At 49.1% G+C, this 21,096-nt stretch overlaps 2 protein-coding genes across 11 annotated transcripts in view; one reads left to right on the forward strand and one right to left on the reverse strand.

Moving 5' to 3' along the window:
- Window positions 1-16,265, forward strand: part of LOC309444418 (H(+)/Cl(-) exchange transporter 5) — a 51,988-nt gene extending 35,723 nt beyond the window's left edge. For 7 of the 9 annotated variants that reach the window (XM_082062204.1, XM_082062206.1, XM_082062207.1 and 4 more), the window contains 11 exons: window positions 1,558-1,709; window positions 3,954-4,053; window positions 5,042-5,226; window positions 6,473-6,595; window positions 6,950-7,156; window positions 8,290-8,370; window positions 9,244-9,786; window positions 10,881-11,067; window positions 12,704-13,102; window positions 14,920-15,136; window positions 15,895-16,265. In XM_082062204.1, coding sequence (XP_081918330.1) covers window positions 1,558-1,709; window positions 3,954-4,053; window positions 5,042-5,226; window positions 6,473-6,595; window positions 6,950-7,156; window positions 8,290-8,370; window positions 9,244-9,786; window positions 10,881-11,067; window positions 12,704-13,102; window positions 14,920-15,136; window positions 15,895-15,985 — 2,285 coding nt within the window. In that variant the 3' untranslated portion in view covers window positions 15,986-16,265. Of the gene's footprint in view, window positions 1-1,557; window positions 1,710-3,953; window positions 4,054-5,041; window positions 5,227-6,472; window positions 6,596-6,949; window positions 7,157-8,289; window positions 8,371-9,243; window positions 9,787-10,880; window positions 11,068-12,703; window positions 13,103-13,711; window positions 13,866-14,919; window positions 15,137-15,894 lie in introns of those variants that run through there. The other 2 variants (XM_082062210.1, XM_082062208.1) reach the window with 2 other exon arrangements.
- Window positions 1-21,096, reverse strand: part of LOC309444422 (uncharacterized protein) — a 207,908-nt gene that overhangs the window by 55,408 nt on the left and 131,404 nt on the right. The window lies entirely within an intron of this gene.

Here is a 21,096-nt window from a genome sequence, read left to right on the forward strand (position 1 = left end):
GTTTTGGTCCCTGCTATACAAAAAAGATGTGGACAGGCAGGAGAAGAGCCACAAAGATGATGCAAGGACTAGGAAACCACAAGATGTGGAAAGGCTGAAGCAACTGGGCTTGTTCAGCCTGGAGAAAAGAAGGTGTACGGGAGAACTCGTCACCATGGTCCAGTATTTAAAGGGTGGCTACAGAGAAGATGGAAATTCCCTTTGTACGAGGAGTCACAAGGAAAAGATATTGGGTAATGGGTACAGGTTACTCCAGGGAAATTCTAATTGGACACAAGGGAAATTTTTCATGATGAGAACAATCAGCCATTGGAATAATCCCAGAATGTCAGGGGTTGGAAGGGCCCTGGAAAGCTCATCCAGGTCAATCCCCCCATGGAGCAGGAACACCCAGATGAGGTTACACAGGAAGGTGTCCAGGCGGGTTGGAATGTCTGCACAGAAGGAGACTCCACAACCTCCCTGGGCAGCCTGGGCCAGGCTCTGCCACCCTCACCCCCAACAAGTTTCTTCTCTAATTTAAGTGGAACCTCCTGTGTTCCAGTTTGCACCCATTGCCCCTTGTCCTGTCCCTGGTTGTCACCAGAAGAGCCTGGCTCCATCCTCCTGACGCTCCCCCTTTCCATATTGATCCCCAGGAATGAGTCCCCCCTCAGTCTCCTCTTGTCCAGCTCCAGAGCCCCAGCTCCCTCAGCCTTTCCTCACACGGGAGATGCTCCACTCCCTGCAGCATCTTGGTGGCTGCGCTGGACTCTCTCCAGCAGTTCCCTGTCCTGCTGGAACTGAGGGGCCACAACTGGACACAATATTGCGGGTGCGATCTCACCAGGCAATAACCTCCCCAGGGAAGCGGTGGATTCCCCAACATTGGACGCTTTTAAGATTCAGCTGGACAGGGTGCTGGGCCATCCTGTCTAGGCTGCTTTGCCAAGAAAGCTTGGAGCAGGTGATCCCTGAGGTCCCTTCCAACCTGGTATCTCATGATTCTGTGATCATTTTCCATGGGTTGTAGCAGGTTGGACAGAAGGCCAGTGGTTTGGCTGAGTTTGTTTAACCCGAGGGGTGACTCCACGCCCCAGTTTCGTGTCTCCCCAAGTCCCCATTTGGTACCTCTTCCCACTGCTCAGGCTCTTCTGGCCCCTCAGCAGTGATAGGCGTCGGATGCTCCGCTTCCCCCATCTCCTGTCCTCCTGCTCATCTTCACTAGATCCACCTGCAACTCCATTTCTTCTGCTGGGGGTCTCAAATATTCCTTCACCTTCTCCTCTCCCCTCTGCTTTCCTCAAATAGCAAAATATCATCATGGCAAGGGAAGAATGAACACCTAGTGTTAATTTACTTTGGTTCCTGAACAGTCCTTTCCACGATTGACCCAGTCTCTACATGAACTGCTGGAGCTGCCCAGGTCATCCCTGGGAGGCTTGCTCGGTGTACTTAGCTCACCAAACAGCTCGTTAGCAGTTTGCTTCCACTGAAATCTCTAAGTTAGTGTTTTGGCGATGTGTTTTTTCCTAAAAAGGAGGAAAACTAAGAAACGCTCAATTTTTTTCCCCCCAGGATTTTCCTCGTATAATGGAGGAGGGATGAACGGCACAAGCACCATAATGGATTTCCTGGAGGAACCTCTTCCTGGTGTGGGCACTTACGAAGATTTTAACACTATAGATTGGGTGCGAGAGAAGTCCAGGGACCGGGACAGGCACAGAGAGGTAACATTTCTTCCTGCTCCTTGCTGACACTGAGGGCAGAATAATTAACTCGCTAGAGCTAATGTCAGTTCTGATTGCTGGACTTGTGAGGTGCTTTCTGGCGATAACGTGGGACAGAGGAATCGCCCTTAGTGTGGGAACCCAGAGCCTCTCTGCAGGATTCGTGTGAGGAAGAGGAACACTAAACTGAACATATTGCAGTTTATCAATTACTATTTCTCTTCTGAAGGCTTTTATTTATTTAAAAAGCTCTACTGGATTTCTGATACACATCTTAAATCCTTAAGGGCACTTTTTCTTATGCCACATTAAACTTGCTTGACTCTGAAGCACAGCAAAAGCTACACTCCTACTCTTGGAAGGTGAATGTGTTATTTGGAGGAATTACATTGCTGTTGTATGGTTTATAGTGGAAGAACTTAAGCACCCGCAATCCTGTTTATTGATAAAGAAGCAGACTGTTTTTCTGCTCATGCAGTTGCACTTGGGAATGATGCTCTTTCTATTCCCAATTCATGCAAAACCCTTGCTGGCAGAACTCTTGTGTAGCGATGACCGAACTCAACTCGTTTATTTGCTTGCAAATATATTCTTTAATTGTATTTTTTTTTTCCTGAGCCTCACAAAGCAACCTTTGTCTTAATGACAGCACGCAAACTGAACGTGCTCCCTACTCAGTGTGTGAGTAAATACAATACAGCATAATGCCCAAACTGGAGCAAGTACAGGCCCAATTACTGGGCTCTGTGGCCCCATTACTTACTGCCCAAAAAGCTGTCCCTGTCTATGGATTAAGTGTACAAAGCCAAAAGGATTATCACACACATGTCCTCAGGCACAGGTGCACATATACAAGGATGATGCCCATCAGTGCGGATCTGTTTGCTATCAGCTTCTGTCTGTATTGAAAGAAATTGAAATCAGGTTGAGGCACAAGTTCCAGCTGGTCAAAGAGGTGTAGGGTTGGTCCAATGAAAAGAAATAGAAAGGAAATAGTTTTGGCACCGCTTTGGTTCTGTACCAGTTTTACTCCCAATCAGTGTGGCATTTGAAAGATAAAAATCCAGAGGAAAAGAAAACAAACAAATGAGGCTCATTCAGGCAGAAATGATTCTTACTTTATTTATTCCTCATTTAGCGAGTACTAGCTGTTTGCATCAATGTGCCTCTTTATCTGGGAATAATACTGGCGCATTGGAATGTTTGCTTTGGGAGAGGCGCAGGCACACAAGAGCTGTTCTGTCACCCTTCTGTCCGCCTCTCACGAGCAGTGGGACTGACAGGCCGGGCCCGAGTCCCACTGCCCAGTGCCACCAGTACAGCCCAGTTCCCTGCCCAACCGCCCTCTGTGTCGGTATTAAACCTGTGACTGTCTCGTCTGCTCAAAGCGAGGTCTAGTTTGTACTCCAGATGTTGAGACTGAAGTGCTGGTGACAGCCTCTGTTTGCTCTCACAGCTGGTGGGTGCAGTATTGATCAATTGCCGGGGGCAAAGTGCTCGAAGGGTTTCTTCAGTGTTCAGATTCACTTGTGGCAAAACTGCCAAAATGTGGGATCTCAACGTTAATCAGGCTATTCGGATTGCACAACGTGATGCTCCTGTGAAGACCGTTCCGTTTGATTAAAGCACCAAATGATAGCTGTGTGGTGACAGGAAGATGGGGTAAAACTTTGAAGTTGTGGGATACCTGTTCACCAACACCTATGATGACACTGCACCTCCCCGAGCGATGTTACTGTGCAGATGTCGTTCACCCCATGGCTGCTGCAGCCACTGCAGAAAGGGGTTTGATAGTTTATCAGTTAGAGAATCAACCTTCTGAATTTAGAACAGAATCTCCTCTTGAACACCAGCATCTCTGTGTTGCTATTTTTAAAGACAAAGTGAACATTACTAACAAGTAATGGCTTTAAAAGATAAAGGGATGAATTTTGTCTTGTTTTTCTGCCGAAGACACCTGGGAGGAGAATAATTCCTTCCATTTTCCCCAACAAAAGGAATCCTTGATCCGTTTTTGTACATCTCCTCACCAGAGCTGCATTCACTGTGCCAGCTTGAAGAGCAGCCACTGGCTGATACCTTTTCTCTCACCCCTCAAACAGAATATGTCACGATAGCTGTTGTTTTGAATGTTAGAGCCTGTCTTCCACTCACAATAACACCACGCAGTTTTGAAAACATTTACAGCAAAGCAGATCAATGTTTTAACCGACGATTCTTTCTTTTTGAAAAACACTTTCCTAGATCACCAGTAGAAGTAAAGAGTCCACGTGGGCACTGATACACAGCGTGAGCGATGCCTTTTCCGGCTGGTTGTTGATGCTCCTCATTGGGTTGTTGGCAGGTAAGAGCAAATATCCTGGTTCTGCGCTGCAGCATCTGTATCGGTTGCTGCCACAAACCCCGGCAGATCGCCGGAGCGGGAGATTTTTGGCCCTGGAACAGGAGACTTTGGCCCTGGAGCAAGTGCTGTGCAAGGGGCTGCAGCCACCTCTGTGCTGCTGCTTTGCAATTTGCAGAGGATTATTTTTACGTGCTTTGAGGCTGCGTTGGTGTAAATAGCCAGATACAAAACAGAGAGTGAAAGATGTCCTGATATCAAAAGTGAGAGGTGTCCTTAGGGAATTCAGGCTTCTTTCAAAGGTCGACTGGCTGAGGCCTTTTAAATGACTTGAGGAGCAAACTTTGAACCCAGTGCGGCAGAAATAAATCAGCTGGATACAGATCGTCCCGATAGAAGGCAACCAAGCATTCATCACGAGGAATGAATATAACGTTTCTGTTAATATTTACATAGGAAAGCTGCTATCCAGTTTTTCATTAACCAGAAGATTTGCTAAATGTTTATTGCTACCTCTGGAGCTTGTAGTAGCACTTGCTACTTCTCTGAATTCAAGGTTATTCCTGTCTTAATATTGTTAGTGTGACTCCTGGATTCCAGTGGCGTGTTTTGTCTGTGTCCTCCAGAAATGCAGTCCGTCCCTCCCTGCCTCTCAGACTACTCGCTCTGCTATATTTAATAAGTATAATTGAGAAGAATTAATTTCTAGTGATGTAGGGTGGGTTTGAACGTGGTTCGCCGTGGCCAGCATTTGAAATAGGATTAGGAATGCTTTGTTTCCTGACCTACTCTTTTTGATATATATACTTAAATAAATCTTCCCATTTAGCTCTCTGTAGAATAGAAGTTAATTGTAGGCAAAAATATCAGTACTGCTCTATTGGTAGGCGAGTCGAAAATCAGTCGGGCAGGCTGTAACCTTCGGGTATTTGAGTCTGCGTAAGGCCGCTATTAAGTTTTCTTTTTCTATTGATATTTTTCTTTCAACCAGGTTCCTTAGCGGGGCTGATCGACATTTCTGCGCACTGGATGACAGATTTGAAGGAAGGCGTGTGCTTAGCAGGCTTCTGGTTCAACCACGAGCACTGCTGCTGGAAATCCAACACAACCTTTATGGACAGAGACAAGTGTCCCGAGTGGATGAGTTGGTCCGAGCTCATCCTTGGCCATGGAGAGGTGACGTGTGCCTACAACTGGTTTTGCTGCCAAACACCCCATTTCCCCAGCCTGTGTCATCCTTTGCTAGCGATCTGGATGTATATGCTCCAAGTGCAAGCTCTAGGTAGTTTAGGGGCTTAACATTCCCCACTGGGGTCTTCCAAGGGTGTAAAGAAACTCACACAAGTTACTTACCTCAGGAGGGGAACAAAACATTGACACATTTGCAAGTGCAATATCTTAGTCATGTGTCGAGGTTTTGATTGCAGGGTGACAATAAACCCTGGCAGATGTATTGTTAACCTCCTCTCCTCCCCCTTCAATCCCCCCTCTCCCCCCTTCCCACTCAGCACAGGCGATCAGGAGGGAAAGAAGGACAGAGAGAAGAGAATTGGAAAAATTAAAAATGTTTTACTGATGCTACAAATAAAAAATAGAGACAATAATACAAAATATACAAAACCAATCTTGAGAGTCCCGGCAACTGCAGAGCCGGCACCCGAAGTCCTGGACTGGACTCTGCAGCCAACCGGAGCTGGATTCAGTCTGTCACTGGCCTCAGTTCACACGGACGACTTGCAAGGTCCTCTCCTAATGTCGCTAGAAGCAGAAGGGAAAAAAGGGACGAGATCCTCATGATCTCCCACTTTTATATGAAGTATTCACGTGAATGGGATGTTATACACAGTTGGTCAGTTTCTGGTCACCTGTTTCTCGTTGCCCCTCTTGCGAGATGTCCATCCATCCTTATCAGTGACCTCACATTCCATTGCTGTGTTCACCAAAACATGTATCTGGTTCTCCAGGAAAATGCAGCTGATATGAAGATTTAGCTGACAGGCAAATTCACTAAAAGTGAAACCTGTTTTTAACAAAACCAGGACATCATGTGTCTGAGACTTGCTGCTTGGAGGATAATTTGCCCACAAACCATTTAGAGGGATGTTAGATGAGCACAAGTCTTGCGTTTCTGGCATCTCTGGGTGGAGTAGCCCACTGGACCAGGACAACAGTTAGCCCAGTACTTGTGTACCTTGTTTGCTATTTTATATAACGGTCTTTGGAGTTATAGTTGGTTTATATCCCTGTAACCCAGCAAATGTAACTTGTCCTTGAAACCTCAGACTTGCTGGAGTTTTCTTTGTTTTTGGCTGCTGACTATATGTGAGATTACCTGCTACTTCTGTGTGCTTGTTTCAGTGCGTAGGTTTGATGTGATCTCAGTTGAAATAATCTAATTTGGGTCACTTTCTCTGCTTTTCAGGGGGCTTTTGCGTATATTCTCAATTACTTCATGTACGTTACCTGGGCCTTGTTATTCTCCCTTCTCGCTGTGTTACTTGTGAAGGGGTTTGCTCCTTACGCCTGTGGCTCAGGGATCCCAGAGGTGAGTGAGAATGAAAGCGGGTTGGGTTTTTTAATGTGGGGTAGGCATCCACCATCCAAAGATTACGCATGCCTCTTATGATTTATAATAATGATTTATTACGCTTTAGATGGTGGCTTAATACGTGTGGTTTTTTCAAAACTATTGCTGGAAAAATGTCTTAAGTGCTTGAGTCTCCATGCAATCTCTTTAAAAACTAAAATGATTTGGTGTTTGCTGACTCTGTTCCTTTTGGTAGCTGGGGAGGGTCTCTGGAAGCTGTAGGGGAATATGGATTGGGAGAGCCTAGTAAAACAGGAGCTCTGCCCAGGGCTTGAATGAAAGCCTGTAGAGCTTTGTGTGCTTGACTTCCAGATCAAAACTATCTTAAGTGGTTTCATCATTAGAGGCTACCTGGGCAAGTGGACGCTGATCATCAAAACCATCACCTTAGTGTTGGCGGTGTCGTCTGGGCTGAGCCTGGGCAAAGAGGGGCCCCTGGTGCACGTCGCCTGCTGCTGTGGAAACATCTTGTGTCATCTCTTCACCAAATACAGGAAGAACGAAGCGAAGCGCAGAGAGGTACGGAGAGAGGCTGATGTTGTCAGGCTGGTGTGGGGAGACCGTGGGGTCTGATGCTTTGCACTGACTGTAAATGGTTTGGTTTTGGCCTGTTCCTGGTGTGCCTCAGCACAAGGCCTAGTTGGAGAAAAAGCCATCTCTGTTAGGAAGTGACACCGCAGCATCTCCCCAGTGCAGGCTGGCATCCTGTTTGTGATGGGAGAGTTCACTGGCATGAACCTGCTGCAGAGCCAGTTCTGCAACACTTATTTGTACTGATTTGTGCTTGCCATGTAACTGCATAAACTGTATTGGGACTGTTTGAGGGACTGCTGGAGAGAGTCCAGCGCAGCCACCAAGATGCTGCAGGGAGTGGAGCATCTCCCGTGTGAGGAAAGGCTGAGGGAGCTGGGGCTCTGGAGCTGGACAAGAGGAGACTGAGGGGGGACTCATTCATAGGGATCAATATGGAAAGGGGGAGTGTCAGGAGGATGGAGCCAGGCTCTTCTGGGTGACAACCAGGGACAGGACAAGGGGCAATGGGTGCAAACTGGAACACAGGAGGTTCCATTTAAATATGAGAAGAAACTTGTTCGGGGTGAGGGTGGCAGAGCCTGGCCCAGGCTGCCCAGGGAGGTTGTGGAGTCTCCTTCTGTGCAGACATTCCAACCCGCCTGGACACCTTCCTGTGTAACCTCATCTGGGTGTTCCTGCTCCATGGGGGGATTGCACTGGATGAGCTTTCCAGGGCCCTTCCAACCCCTGACACTCTGGGATTCTGTGATTCTGTTTGAGGGACCTGGACTTGACCGTAGGAATAGAATGCCGGGTTTTGCTTTCAGGGACACAGCGATGGGCAAGGTGCAAGAACCAAGTGACATCGAACGTGACATGAGTGTTTCCTCACAGTGCTGCAAGGCTTTTCTGTGGACAACTCACTGGACAATAGTTAATGTGAAATGTGTAGTATCATATTGGCCAATTTACCTTCTACTAACCCAAACTCAACAGAATCCACCCAGTGGGCTGGCAGGGTTTTGGGTGGCCCCACAGCACCTCTAGTTACACTAGAGGTCATTGTACAAACTTAAGACAAAAAAAGGGGGAAATTTGGGGGGCTGAAAACATCTGACCATCTTTGGTTTCTCTTTTAGGTTTTATCAGCAGCTGCAGCTGCTGGTGTGTCTGTAGCTTTTGGTGCACCCATCGGAGGAGTCCTCTTCAGTCTGGAAGAGGTAACCAGCATTTTGTATTAGCTCTAGGCGAGCCGTTTTATTGCAAGAACTGACCCTGCTGGTTTAAAAATACAGTCCACTCGTAGCTGCTTGGGTGTGGAAATGAGACCCTATTGAATACTGATTGGTGGTGTATTTACAAGGCCAAGCAACCTAAAAGCTTATTGAGGTTTCAGGTAATTCTTACAAATGCTGGAGAATTTATTTTGGATGATGTTTCTGTGTAGCTTTGCAATAAACCTATTGGGTTCCCCCGATCTGCGTGTGCTCAGCAACGCTGACTGTTCACAGCCACAGCCTCTATCACATTTTCCACATGTCCACCATCTCCTTACAACAACTTATCTGGTTCTCAAACCCCTTTTTGTCCCAGGGAACTTCTAATCCTTGTTCAGTTGATCCAGACATGAAATGCATCACTGCTGTTTGCTTCAGGGCTTAGCTCAGAGGAGCAGTGGCATGGTTTTGCTCAGCTGAGCAATAGCGGTGGTGGCAGCTATGGCGAGCACTGTTGTTCGGCACTTGTGGACTTTGCAGAGCATGCAAGGCAAATAGTTCTCCAGATTCGGCTCGTAGCTGATTTGGACCAGCTTTTATTATCCGAGTAAGTCACTTCCAGTTGAGGGATCACAGAGGGCACTTGCTACATTGGAAGCTGCAGGCCAGGACCCATCCTGGCCATTGCAATACGCACAGAACGGGAGCTCCGAATAAAGCCTGGGGTGCTCAGCTGGAGAGGAGAGTTACATAGCCAGGGCACATCCATCTCAGCCCTCGCTTTTACTTCATGCTGTGGTGATTGTGTTACTAGGCAGCGATTGGTGTAGTGACAAGCGTTGAATTAACTGAATCCACTTTGTTTTTCCTCTTTAGGTCAGTTACTACTTTCCTCTCAAGACGCTGTGGCGCTCCTTCTTTGCTGCTCTGGTCGCTGCGTTTACCCTGCGCTCCATCAACCCTTTTGGGAACAGCCGCCTGGTTCTCTTCTATGTGGAGTTTCACATGCCATGGCACCTTCTGGAGCTTGTGCCGTTCATCATTTTAGGAATATTTGGTGGGCTTTGGGGAGCTTTCTTCATTCGCAGCAACATCGCCTGGTGCAGGCGGCGCAAGACGACGAAGCTGGGTAAATACCCCGTGCTGGAGGTGTTTGTCGTGACTGCGATCACGGCCGTTCTGGCCTTCCCCAACGAGTACACCAGAATGAGCACCAGCGAGCTGATTTCTGAGCTCTTCAACGACTGTGGGATTTTGGACTCTTCCAAGCTCTGCGAGTACGTGAACGATTTCAACAGCACCAAAGGGGATGACCTGCCAGACCGAGCTGCTGGCCCCGGAGTTTACACAGCCATGTGGCAGCTGGCTTTGGCCCTTATAATGAAAGTCTTCATCACGATCTTCACCTTTGGCATGAAGGTGAGAATTGCCTGTAAAGGAACGTGTGTTCTTCTCATCCCCTGCAGGAACGCCAGGTCTCAGAGTTTTATTTGCTCAATAAACAGACATGTTTTCCTCCCCAAGCTCTGTTAAGAAAGGGTTGAGGTGACAGGCTGCAGTGATTTGTTCTGTTGCTCGTAACTGAGGGCAGTAGAAACCTTTTCTCCTGAGCGTGAGCATCAGATACAGTCACTCAAGCTGATGTCTCAGGGCTTCACGTCCCATTTGCCGAACACGGAATGCTTCTAAATTGTCCTGCCTTAAGCCTTTTTTGATATACATGCAATAGTTAATTGCGAAGCAATCAATATCTTAATTACTTACTCCTTGATCAGATGGTTCTGAACTTGTTTGGCAGCAGCTCTTGAGCTGCGGATGTCCGGCCTAGCTCTGAGCTTTCCTGCGGTGGGGTTCGGCAGAGCTGAGCATCTCGTGCCCCCCAGTCCTCCAGTGCTCTGTCCAGAAAGGTGACCCCACTGCAGAGCTGTGGACATTCAAGGGCGATCATCCGCTCTGTGAGAATGAGAAAGCCGTATGACAAAAGTGTAAAGGGGACGGGGGGAAATCCTCTGACTTAAAAGACCAGGAGCTTTTGGAGTGCTGGAACAGCTGAAGTGCAGAGGTGAAACTTGCTGCCATCGGCTCTGCTGGGCGTCACTCGTGCTGTGGGTGCTAATTGCAGGTGCCCTCACTTTCCTGGTGGAATTTGAGTTTCTGCCAGGGAAGAGGTACGTGAAGGCAGCGGAGTGGGGAAATCCCGTGTCTGCAATAAACACCTCCTTGTGTGGTTAGAAAGGCATGGGGGGAATGTTAGCGGTGTTATATTCTCTTGGGAAAGCAGCTTTTGAAAAAGCCTCTTGTGGGGCTGTTTCTCCCACTCAAAAAAGAGTAAATTCAAACTCCTTGCAGAGACTGTAGAGCATGAGGGTACAGGAAGGGCAGACGTGACAGAGCAAGGCAGCCTTGCCAGTTTAAAATTTACCGTAACCTCTAACTTGGCCATGTTTTGGAATTCCATTGCTATCTTTGAAGTGCCTGAGGAATGGCAGGTTTACCGCTGTGTGTTTTCACAGGTGCCCTCGGGTCTCTTCATCCCCAGCATGGCTGTGGGGGCCATTGCAGGCAGGTTGCTTGGAGTAGCCGTGGAGCAGCTGGCCTATTACCACCACGACTGGGCCATCTTCAGCGGCTGGTGCAGCCAGGGAGCCGACTGCATCACCCCTGGCCTCTACGCAATGGTGGGGGCTGCGGCGTGCCTGGGTAAGCAAGATGGCTTTTGAAGCGGTTTGGGTCTTGGTCGGACATTTAAATTGTAGAACCATAGAATAGTTTGGGCTGAAGGGACCTTCAAAGCTCATCCAGTGTCCCCCCTGCCATGAGCAGGGACATCTTCACCAGCTCAGGTTGCTCAGAGCCCCGTCCAGCCTGGCCTGGGATGTCTCCAGGGATGGTTCATCCACCACCTCTCTGGCCAACCTGGGCCAGGCTCTCACCACCCTCAGGGCCAACAATTTCTTCCTCATGTCCAGCCTAAATCTCTCCTCCTTTAGGTTGAAACCATCACCCCTTGTCCTGCCAGAACAAGAAGGGTAGTAGTGCAATGCTGCTGTTGTTCTCACAGTCCGTAGAATCTGGCTTTGTCTCAAGAACAGGAAACTTTGTAGTAGAACGTGCACTGTGTTTCTCATCCTGTTTGCGTTCTTTTGCCAGCACCAGCCTATTGTCAGACATGATGGGTTTCAGTGGGGAGCCTCCTGAATCAGCAGCTAGAAAAAATGAGAGTGGCCAGGGACTTTAGATTTTCCTGTGAGGTTTTAGTTTATTTTCCTGCCTGTTCTGACCTTAAATCTTATGACGCAGCTCTGCTTTTTGGTGACACTGATTCCGCTTGGCTGAATTTGCGAAACTCAGTGCACGTGACTGAACTTCACTTTCACTGCAATTCCCAATCATCTCCTCCATGGAATAATACGTTTAACTCTTAAGGACCTACTTTACTGTATCGGGAGAAACTCCCATTTCAGGAACAGCAAAAGCATGCTACCAAAACCCAGCTTTGGTCTTTCTAAAGGGGTTACACCTCCTTGTTTGCATGTAATTGATGAAAAAGAAATATGATTCCACTTCATTAACTGTTCTTTTTACCATTGGAGAGTACTGAAGGGTATATGCTCCTTTAGGAGATGGAGTAAAACTCCTCTAAAATATTTGAGAGTAGCTTTGAGACTTGAATCTCAAAAGCATAAAATAAACCAAGAAACAATGCTGTTATGAAAAAATTATGTCAATAGCTTAGAAGGCTCAAGTGTTTTATCTTGAAATGCCTCAACTACTACTAGTAGTAGTACAGAAGTCAAAAACGTCAGGCTGAAAGCTGGCAAACTTGAAAGGTCAGTTGTCTGAAGCACTTGCTATTAAGGGAGTTCATGAGAGCAACTCAAAGATGTCAGGGTGACACTTACCTCTTGCCTATGGCCTGTCAGAGGTCGTGTGCCATGAATCTGCCTATGGAGATGCGTATGGGGCCCTTCTATGGCGTGGCCAGACTATTTTGCAGTTAGCTGAGTAACAAGGGAGAAATGAGCCATCTCTTAAGGTGTCTTCAGAGTTCAGGGCAAGCCCCATCAAAAATGTGTAGCAAACCCTTATAAACCAGCCCATGGGATGATATTCTGGAGGGGATGGATGGTTTCAGTACTGTTCTGCTCACGTTTGGCTTGCACTGCGATGCTGAATGTGATGTAGGAGTCCAACAGTACAACCCCTTGTTGACACAAGACCTTCTTTAGGTGTGTTGGCAGAGGACAGCTGTAGCAAACCTCCAAACATCAGTGCACCCCAGAGAGCCCCAAAATTGCCTCTTCATGTCATCTGTCTTCCTGTGTTCTGTTTGCAGGTGGGGTGACCCGAATGACTGTGTCACTAGTGGTCATTATGTTTGAGCTCACGGGGGGACTGGAGTACATTGTTCCTCTGATGGCAGCAGCCATGACCAGCAAGTGGGTGGCTGACGCCATTGGGCGGGAAGGCATTTACGATGCCCATATTCGCCTCAATGGATACCCTTTCTTGGAAGCCAAGGAAGAGTTCTCACACAAGACACTTGCGATGGACGTAATGAGGCCACGGAGGAACGATCCTCCTCTGACTGTCATCACTCAGGACAGCATGACCGTAGAAGATGTTGAGAGCATCATCAACGAAACCACGTACAGTGGCTACCCAGTGGTGGTGTCACGGGAGTCCCAAAGGCTGGTTGGGTTCGTCCTCAGGAGAGACCTCATCATTTCAATTGGTAAGAGGCAAGATACTGCAGAGATAAACAGAATTCCAGACTGTCAGGGATTGGAAGGGACCTGGAAAGCTCATCCAGTGCAATCCCCCCATGGAGCAGGAACACCCAGATGAGGTTACACAGGAAGGTGTCCAGGCGGGTTGGAATGTCTGCAGAGAAGGAGACTCCACAACCTCCCTGGGCAGCCTGGGCCAGGCTCTGCCACCCTCACCCCAAACAAGTTTCTTCTCATATTTAAGTGGAACCTCCTGTGTTCCAGTTTGCACCCATTACCCCTTGTCCTGTCATTGGTTGTCACCAAGAAGAGCCTGGCTCCATCCTCCTGACACTCCCCCTTTCCATATTGATCCCCAGGAATGAGTCCCCCCTCAGTCTCCTCTTGTCCAGCTCCAGAGCCCCAGCTCCCTCAGCCTTTCCTCACACGGGAGATGCTCCACTCCCTCCAGCATCTTGGTGGCTGCGCTGGACTCTCTGCAGCAGTTCCCTGTCCTGCTGGAACTGAGGGGCCACAACTGGACACAAGATTCCAGGTGTGGTCTCCCCAGGGCAGAGCAGAGGGGCAGGAGAACCTCTCTGACCTACTGACCACCCCCTTCTAACCCACCCCAGGTACCATTGGCTTCCTGGCCACAAGGGCCCAGTGCTGGCTCATGCTCACCCTGCTGTCCCCAGGATCCCCTTGGACTTCCCTTGGACAAAAGCAGAAAGTGGTGGTGGGAACAGTGTGATCCTGGAGAATTGCAGACACACGAGCTCTGCAGTGTGTCCTGAGCGAGCTCGGTGCCATGGCAGAGCTGCACTAGTTTTTATTATTAAGTTGCCTGCAGCTATGGATCAACCTCATGTGTTCACTCTCTCTTTTAAGGTAGAATTTTCAGCATCACTGTTAGGATGTACAGTAGTCTTTTAGAGCACATGAGTATTGCTCAGATAAGTATCTGGGCCAAGTGCTTATGACAATACAGATTGAAATACGGAAAAAAGGGCACTATCATATTATGCGTGTTGCCTTTCCTCTGTAAGGCTGCTTTGTGGTGTGACCACAAATTACTGCATTTGTGTTATTCCGAATCTCCAGGGGCTTGTTAAGAGCAATCTTTTCCCCCAGATATGCACAGTGCTGCGCTGCTATGTGCCACAGAATGGGATTTACCTTTTGATAGCCAGCTCCGAGTACGCAGCCTGGTGCTTGTGCTGCCAGGCCAGCCCCTTCCCAGCGAGTCATGGAATGTAAACATCACCTCGGAGCTGCAGTGGGGCAGGTACCCACATTGCCCGTGTGGCAGGAGTGGGCTGCCGTGCACTCGTGTAAATATCTGAGAGATGGCAAGTACTTAACTTGTTTTCTATTCTTGATCCTAATCATGGGCACAGAGCCTGTGCCAGTAGGTTAAGTGCTTAAAACTACTTCTTTAGCTGCTCTGCGTGCCACTAAAATTGATGACTGAGAAGTGTACGAGGCATTTTATCTACCTCCTCTTAAAACCGGGAAGTTAAAGATCTCCAGAGCTTGCATTTACACGGCCACAGCAAAATGCGGAGATGTGTGGCAGCCTCGGCATTAGGCAGAGCTTGCACTGAGCTCAGCCCTGGGGTGAAACTCTGGAAACCTCAGAGGTTACACTGTAGTTATTAGAAGATAGGATGGAAACATCACACCCTCCTCGGGTCATCGGTTGCCTTGAGAAGCAGTGCAGGTGAAAGGAGGAATGGACCTTTAAGGCCAGCCCGGTGTGGGCAGAGGGAGGAAAGGGGATGCTCTTCACTTTGGTAAAGGAAAGGAGGGATGATATTTAATCAAATACTTCTTCTTCCAGAAAATGCCCGGAAGAAGCAGGATGGGATTGTGAGCACTTCAATTATTTATTTCACTGACCACTCTCCTCCGCTGCCTCCAAGCTCCCCCTCTATGCTGAAACTCAGGAGCATCCTGGACCTCAGTCCTTTCACAGTGACAGACCAAACGCCCATGGAAATCGTCGTGGATATATTCCGCAAGCTGGGGTTGCGCCAGTGCCTGGTTACTCACAACGGGTAAGAGCTCTGGGTCCCGGGGTTGCCTGAGCCACAACCCCCTTCCAGTGAGCAAAGGCCTCTGATGTGGGGAGCTCTGAGCATCAGCTGGAGCAGCTGCTATCTGGAAAAAAGCAGCTGTGAAACCCCGAGCCTCTCCCAGTTGTAGCAGCAGTGTGAAGCCTGTAGCTCCACAGGATGATGGGCGGATGGAAAGGGCTCACGGCCTCCCCTCCGATCTGGCCGTGTGTTTCCTAGAACTACCTGAATTCGCTTCGGTGTTGATCAGGAGCAGTGTGTTTGGTGAGGTGGGAAGGAATGAGGGGCAGAGATAGACACTGAGCAACCAGTCCCCTGGAGCGGCACTGGTAGGACTGACTCGCTGTTCCCTCCGTGCTGCACTGGGACCAGCTGCTGGTTCCAGCACCACTCGGCATCGCTCCCCGCACACGTTCTGCCTCTTTCCTGGTGTGCCTTGCAGCACCGTTTTGAAAGCATCGCTACTGAGTTCAAGGACTTAGAAGGTAGCACTAGGCACTCAGGTCGATCTTTTCAGAAAGGGTGGGTGTTAAATATTTGTCTTTTGGTTATAACCTCCTTACTTTCTTAGTGTAAAATACTGATAGAGTTTCTCTTGGGGCTTGTGAGCTTTGTGTGGAGCATCAGTGCTGTGATCCAAAAAGGCACTTGGATTAAACGTGCCCTCTAGCAAGCCGTGTGAGAGCAGGGGTTGCCTTCTGTGGGTGGCGATGCACTGAAAATGTGTTTTCATTTTTCAGGAAGCTACTTGGGATCATTACTAAAAAGGATGTATTAAAGCACATTGCACAGCTGGCTAACCAGGACCCAGACTCTATACTCTTCAATTAAAGGCAGACTAGTAGGTATTGTGTGTTCAACACAAAAGAAACTTTATAGATAATACTGGATATACTTTCCTATTTTTATTGAGACCATGGAACTGTTTTCAGCGTTTCCTTCCGTGGAGCTGAAGAAGATAATTTTTTTCTACCAGATAACCAATTGCACTACATAATCTGTGGAACATTATCTTCTTTTTAGAAGAAAAAAAAAAGACTTTATTTACATTGCTTTTGTGAAGTTGCATTGGAAAGATTCCATGAAGGAGTAAAAGCGAAATGCTATAGAACTATATCTCCTCTTCTTATTTTATTTGAACTCTTGCTACTAACATGGGGAGGAAAAAACAAGGTCTGTACCTTCAGGCGTTTTGAAGGAGAAGGATGATTTTGCACACAGCATTCAGGTGGTGGCAGAAAGATACGATTGTAACTCAGGGGTGGTGTATTCCCAAGGAGCCACTTGGTAAAAATAAGAATCTTGTAAAGTTGAAATAGGGGATGGGGAAAAAAAATTGGCCAGCTGAGGATGTTTTACTGAAAGAATGAAAAAAGTCCACAAAACCAAACCCCCAACAGACCAGATCTCCTTAAAACCAGGGCCAGCATCTGATTGGGAAGAAGCTTGTTTTGATTAATCTTCTGTGAATGTATTTAATTACTGTGACGCGGCCTTGCCAGGAGAACCCCGAGGAGGCAGGAGGAGTTAACAGTTGTATTCTCATCGTGATCCCTTTTTTTAGATCTATGCCTAAAGATTTCTTCTCGATTTCCCTCAAGTACGTAATGGCAAAGTCCTGAGTTACTGCCCCACCTTTACTGCACTTCCCGGTGAGTTCCGACTGTGTTAGATGTTGCACAAGTGACCTCTTCCTCACTCAGCAGTGTCTTAGGTGTCCTCCCGGAGAGCCCCGCGCCCGGGACGTTTACACGGCTGCGCGTGCTGCTCCCAGCCCAGGCCGGATCCTGGCTCTGGGACTGACCGCACCGCCGCTTTCTGTCCGGTGTCTCTCCTTTTGCCAATAACTATGCAATAAAACCCCTTCCTGACCACTGTTGGCCACACAACTCGTTCCACGTCTGTGCTCCTCAAGTCCCTGTCCCAGATCTTACCAAATTATTTTCCTGTGAATAAAGTTGTGACCGTTTACTGGAGTTTAGAGGTATATGAATGCTTTTGGAGGGTGGTGGCGTTCATTGTGGTTGTGTTCTGTGGTGGGCAGCATTTTGCTGTCCGTGGCTGAGGCTCATCGGTGGCAGCAGCTCTTCCTGTCACCTCTGGCTCACCACCAAGGCCGCGGAAGGCAGCTGAGCTGTTGAGTAATGGCCAAGAATTACAGAGCGGTGGCTCCGACTCTGCTTCCTGACGGACAAACCTCTGGCTGTGGAGCAGGTGTTGCACTTTGTGCAGCCTTGGCCACGGTCACAACTCCTGTTGTCCCTGCCCGGGCGCCGCAGACCAGCTGAGGTTTGGTGGCAAGAGGTGGTGGGTTGTCTGTGATAAACCTGTTCTGGGGGGAGCGGGGACTCCTGCCTAGAGCTGAGTCTTTGCTCAGTCTTAAACTGTCTCAAATAGAGACAAATTCCTCGTCTCTACTTGGAGCAGAAGCCAGCTTATTTCTTTTCCAAAGCCATCCAACAGCGACAACCCTCTGCCACTGCTTTAACCTGGAGGTGAGATGATGACATCTTGAATTCTTGTGTAGCTTCAAACCGAATCAAACCAAGATGTTATGGGTGGATCAGATACCTTCTGCTTAAAAAATAAATGCCTTGACTTTGTCTGTGGTGGTTTTGTATGACAGGAGTTGGTTACCGAGTTGAACCGGACTGCAGCGTGCCTGTAAGTTACTCACAACTTGAAATGCTTCACGTTCCGCCTCAGCCGTGGCTGCCAGCCTGGTGGCACCAGCCGCTTTGCCTTCAAAAGCTCCATTGTCCTCTTTGCTGAGGATTGTCCCCCTCTCACCAGATGGACGCTCCGCCAGTCTGGGTCTGAGTCCAGGGAAGAAGCTGCCACCGTCCTTTTCCCTGAACTTCCCCCCAAGCGAGGTCTGTGCTGGAAGCGTCTGGGGATGCCCATCCTGTGCATGCAGCTTCTCTTCCCCGCAGCACGCTTGGGACACCAGAAAAACAAAGCTGCTCTTTTCTGCTTATCTTACAAATACACAGGAGCGCTCTAGCTTGAAAATCTGATCCCTGCTTCAATTAGAGCTGCAGTACATGAGAGCGTGTCCTCTCGTTCTTGTGGGAAGGCTGAGGTAGGCTGGTGCAAGGGCAAGAGGTGCCGAAAGCTGGAGCATCGCAGCTGGCTGGTGAGCAATCCTGGGTGCTCTGCGGGAAGTGACAGGGGCAGGGAGCATGTTTGTGGAGCAGGACCACAGCTGTTTGGCCATGGGAGCCCTGGGAACACTGGGGAGCTCGGGGCAGGAAGCAGCTGCCCAGCGCAAGGCTTGTGCCAGCAGACAAGCTCCAGCTCCGCAGCAGCCTGCCTGGCACCCGGCTTGTTTTGCATGGGAGAGGTGTCCTCGGGAGGCTGGCCTGAGAAAATCCTGCGCAGGAAGGTGAGAACGTGGGAAAATGTACACACTGGCTTTGTGGGAAAGCCTGGCACAGCTGGGCTTTAGAGAGGCTCGGTCCTCAGTGTGCAGGACTTTGAGTACCTGCAATGCCAAAGCAAACATGATGGGTGAGTAAAAGAAATGTTGCAATGCTACAAGACCTTTCTTTGCCTCTTGCTCACAGAATCCCAGAGTGTCAGGGATTGGAAGGGACCTGGAAAGCTCATCCAGGTCAATCCCCCCATGGAGCAGGAACACCCAGATGAGGTTACACAGGAAGGTGTCCAGGCGGGTTGGAATGTCTGCACAGAAGGAGACTCCACAACCTCCCTGGGCAGCCTGGGCCAGGCTCTGACACCCTCACCCCCAACAAGTTTCTTCTCATATTTAAGTGGAACCTCCTGTGTTCCAGTTTGCACCCATTGCCCCTTGTCCTGTCACTGGTTGTCACCCAGAAGAGCCTGGCTCCATCCTCCTGACACTCCCCCTTTCCATATTGATCCCCAGGAATGAGTCCCCCCTCAGTGTCCTCTTGTCCAGCTCCAGAGCCCCAGCTCCCTCAGCCTTTCCTCACACGGGAGATGCTCCCTCCTCCTCGAGCAGGTCTCTCCACTCTTGCTGCTTTTTAATGTGGAAATATAATTTTCCTGTGGCTGGGGCTGCGCATTTTAACAGCTGGGGGGCTGGTACACGTGGGCAAGGTGGAAATAGGAGCTTGGAGCATGACTTTGTAGCTGCTCTTGTCTGCGAAAACATGCTGACACCATTAACCAACAGAAGTGATGTCTGCGTAAAGAAAATACTGATTTCAGCTCCAGACCTAAGCTGTAGTTCTCTGCATAGGGAAACTTGCAGCAATGTTACTCAATTGTTGTTATTGCATTAGCTACAGCAGTGATGTGCTGTGCCCAGAACGTGAGGCTCACAAGGGCATTATGTGGCTGTAGATGTATGTATAGCTCTATACTGGGACTGATGTCTTCCCTTTCCCAGTGAGATGTGTGTTATAAAAGCTCCTGACTGTTTGCTGTCTGCTTTTGTGGAATTCCTATAATTCCTACTCAAGCATTTTCTCCATTTGCCCCAGTCGAGGGCACTGGCTGGGAAAGGGGTTCCCCTTCCCCCGGGCAGTTTGAGTTGCTGCAAAGGGTTTTGCCTCGTCCCGTTCTTGTGTTTCTATTGCTTTACCTTCCCAGTGACTCCAGGAGGAGCCCTGGGGTTTCTCTTCAGTGAACTGACTGTACATGTCAGAGCTGGAGACAATCCATACACTTCATAAATAACGCCAAGCTGCGACTTCAGCTAAGCAAACAGCACTGGGTTGAACAACCAGAGGTGAAGCTGTGGTTGATGCTCCTATAAATCCCTTCCCCATCTGTTGCTAAAACATTCTGACTCCAGCGGTGATGCTCTGGACGAGGAGGTGGCCACAGGACTCCATCCTCTATCCTCACCCAGAAAAGGAAGGGACCTGGCAGGGGGTTACAGAACCATGGTTATGAAGTACATTATTGGGGACCCTTTTGGGGAGAGCTGCTCCCGCTTCTCTGCCTTTGTACGGGAGGGATGGGAGTTGGGGTAGTGCTGGGTTTGAATGGGACACAAAATGCAGGCGGGAGTTTATTATGGAAGGAACGGGGCTGCTGCTCAGCTCCTCTTCTCTGCCTGTCCGCGGAGAAGCTCCCTGAGCTTTGCCTTAATAAGATGCAGCGGATAAGGGAGCCCGATGCCACCCTGGATTAGGCAGCAGATACGGGGTGTCCGTCAGGGCTGGGCTCTGGGGGGGTCACAACTTGCTCTGGCAGCTTTGGATGCCCAGGGATGGGCAGGGATGAGCGAAGGGCCGGGCTCCTCCTGCCTCCCCCGTGCTGCAGGCAGTAGGTAAGTGGAGTCATTTTTTCCTTTGATCCCAGCTTGTCTTGTTGGGGGAAATTAAGGGGAAAACCGCGTGTCCTCCGTGCACGGATCCGTGAGTCTGGGTCAGGCTGGCTCAGCTGTTTTCTCCAGTACCGGGAGCTGTCGGTGCCAGCGGTGACGTGTCCGGGAGTGGAAAAGGGGGAATGATGGAGCTGCCGGCCTCAGCTTCGCCTCTTCAGCAGCCCTGAGGTCTGTTGCTCGGAATCCAAGGTCTGAGCAGTAAAAGGCAGCACCCTGATCCTTAGCAGAGCAAAGGACCTTGTTATGCCTTAAACGTCTGGGTTTTGTTGCTTTGGGAGGAAGAGATAGATGACACCTCCTTTTATCTTCCCCAAAGTTTTATGGCCATGGAGGCAGACACCTTGTAAGCTAAGGGCAATAACAGTGTTGCTGTAAAATGCCTCATGGCCTAATTGGGATGATAGAGATGAACCATCTGTCAGACAACCAACTACGAGAAGAAACCACGAACCAACAGCTACCCCTGACGGGCAAGACAACTCACTCCTGGTCAATGCCATGAACTCTCCCCTAGTCTGAAGACCCCAGACCCATTTCCAGAAGAGTCTTCCTAATGAGCATGAAGAGCGAGCAGAGGGAGGAGACGAACCGCCCTCTCCTATCTCGCATGTAAATGAACTGG

Source organism: Streptopelia decaocto (assembly GCF_964273445.1).
Source record: "Streptopelia decaocto genome assembly, chromosome: 10".
Classification (NCBI taxonomy): Eukaryota; Metazoa; Chordata; class Aves; order Columbiformes; family Columbidae; genus Streptopelia; species Streptopelia decaocto.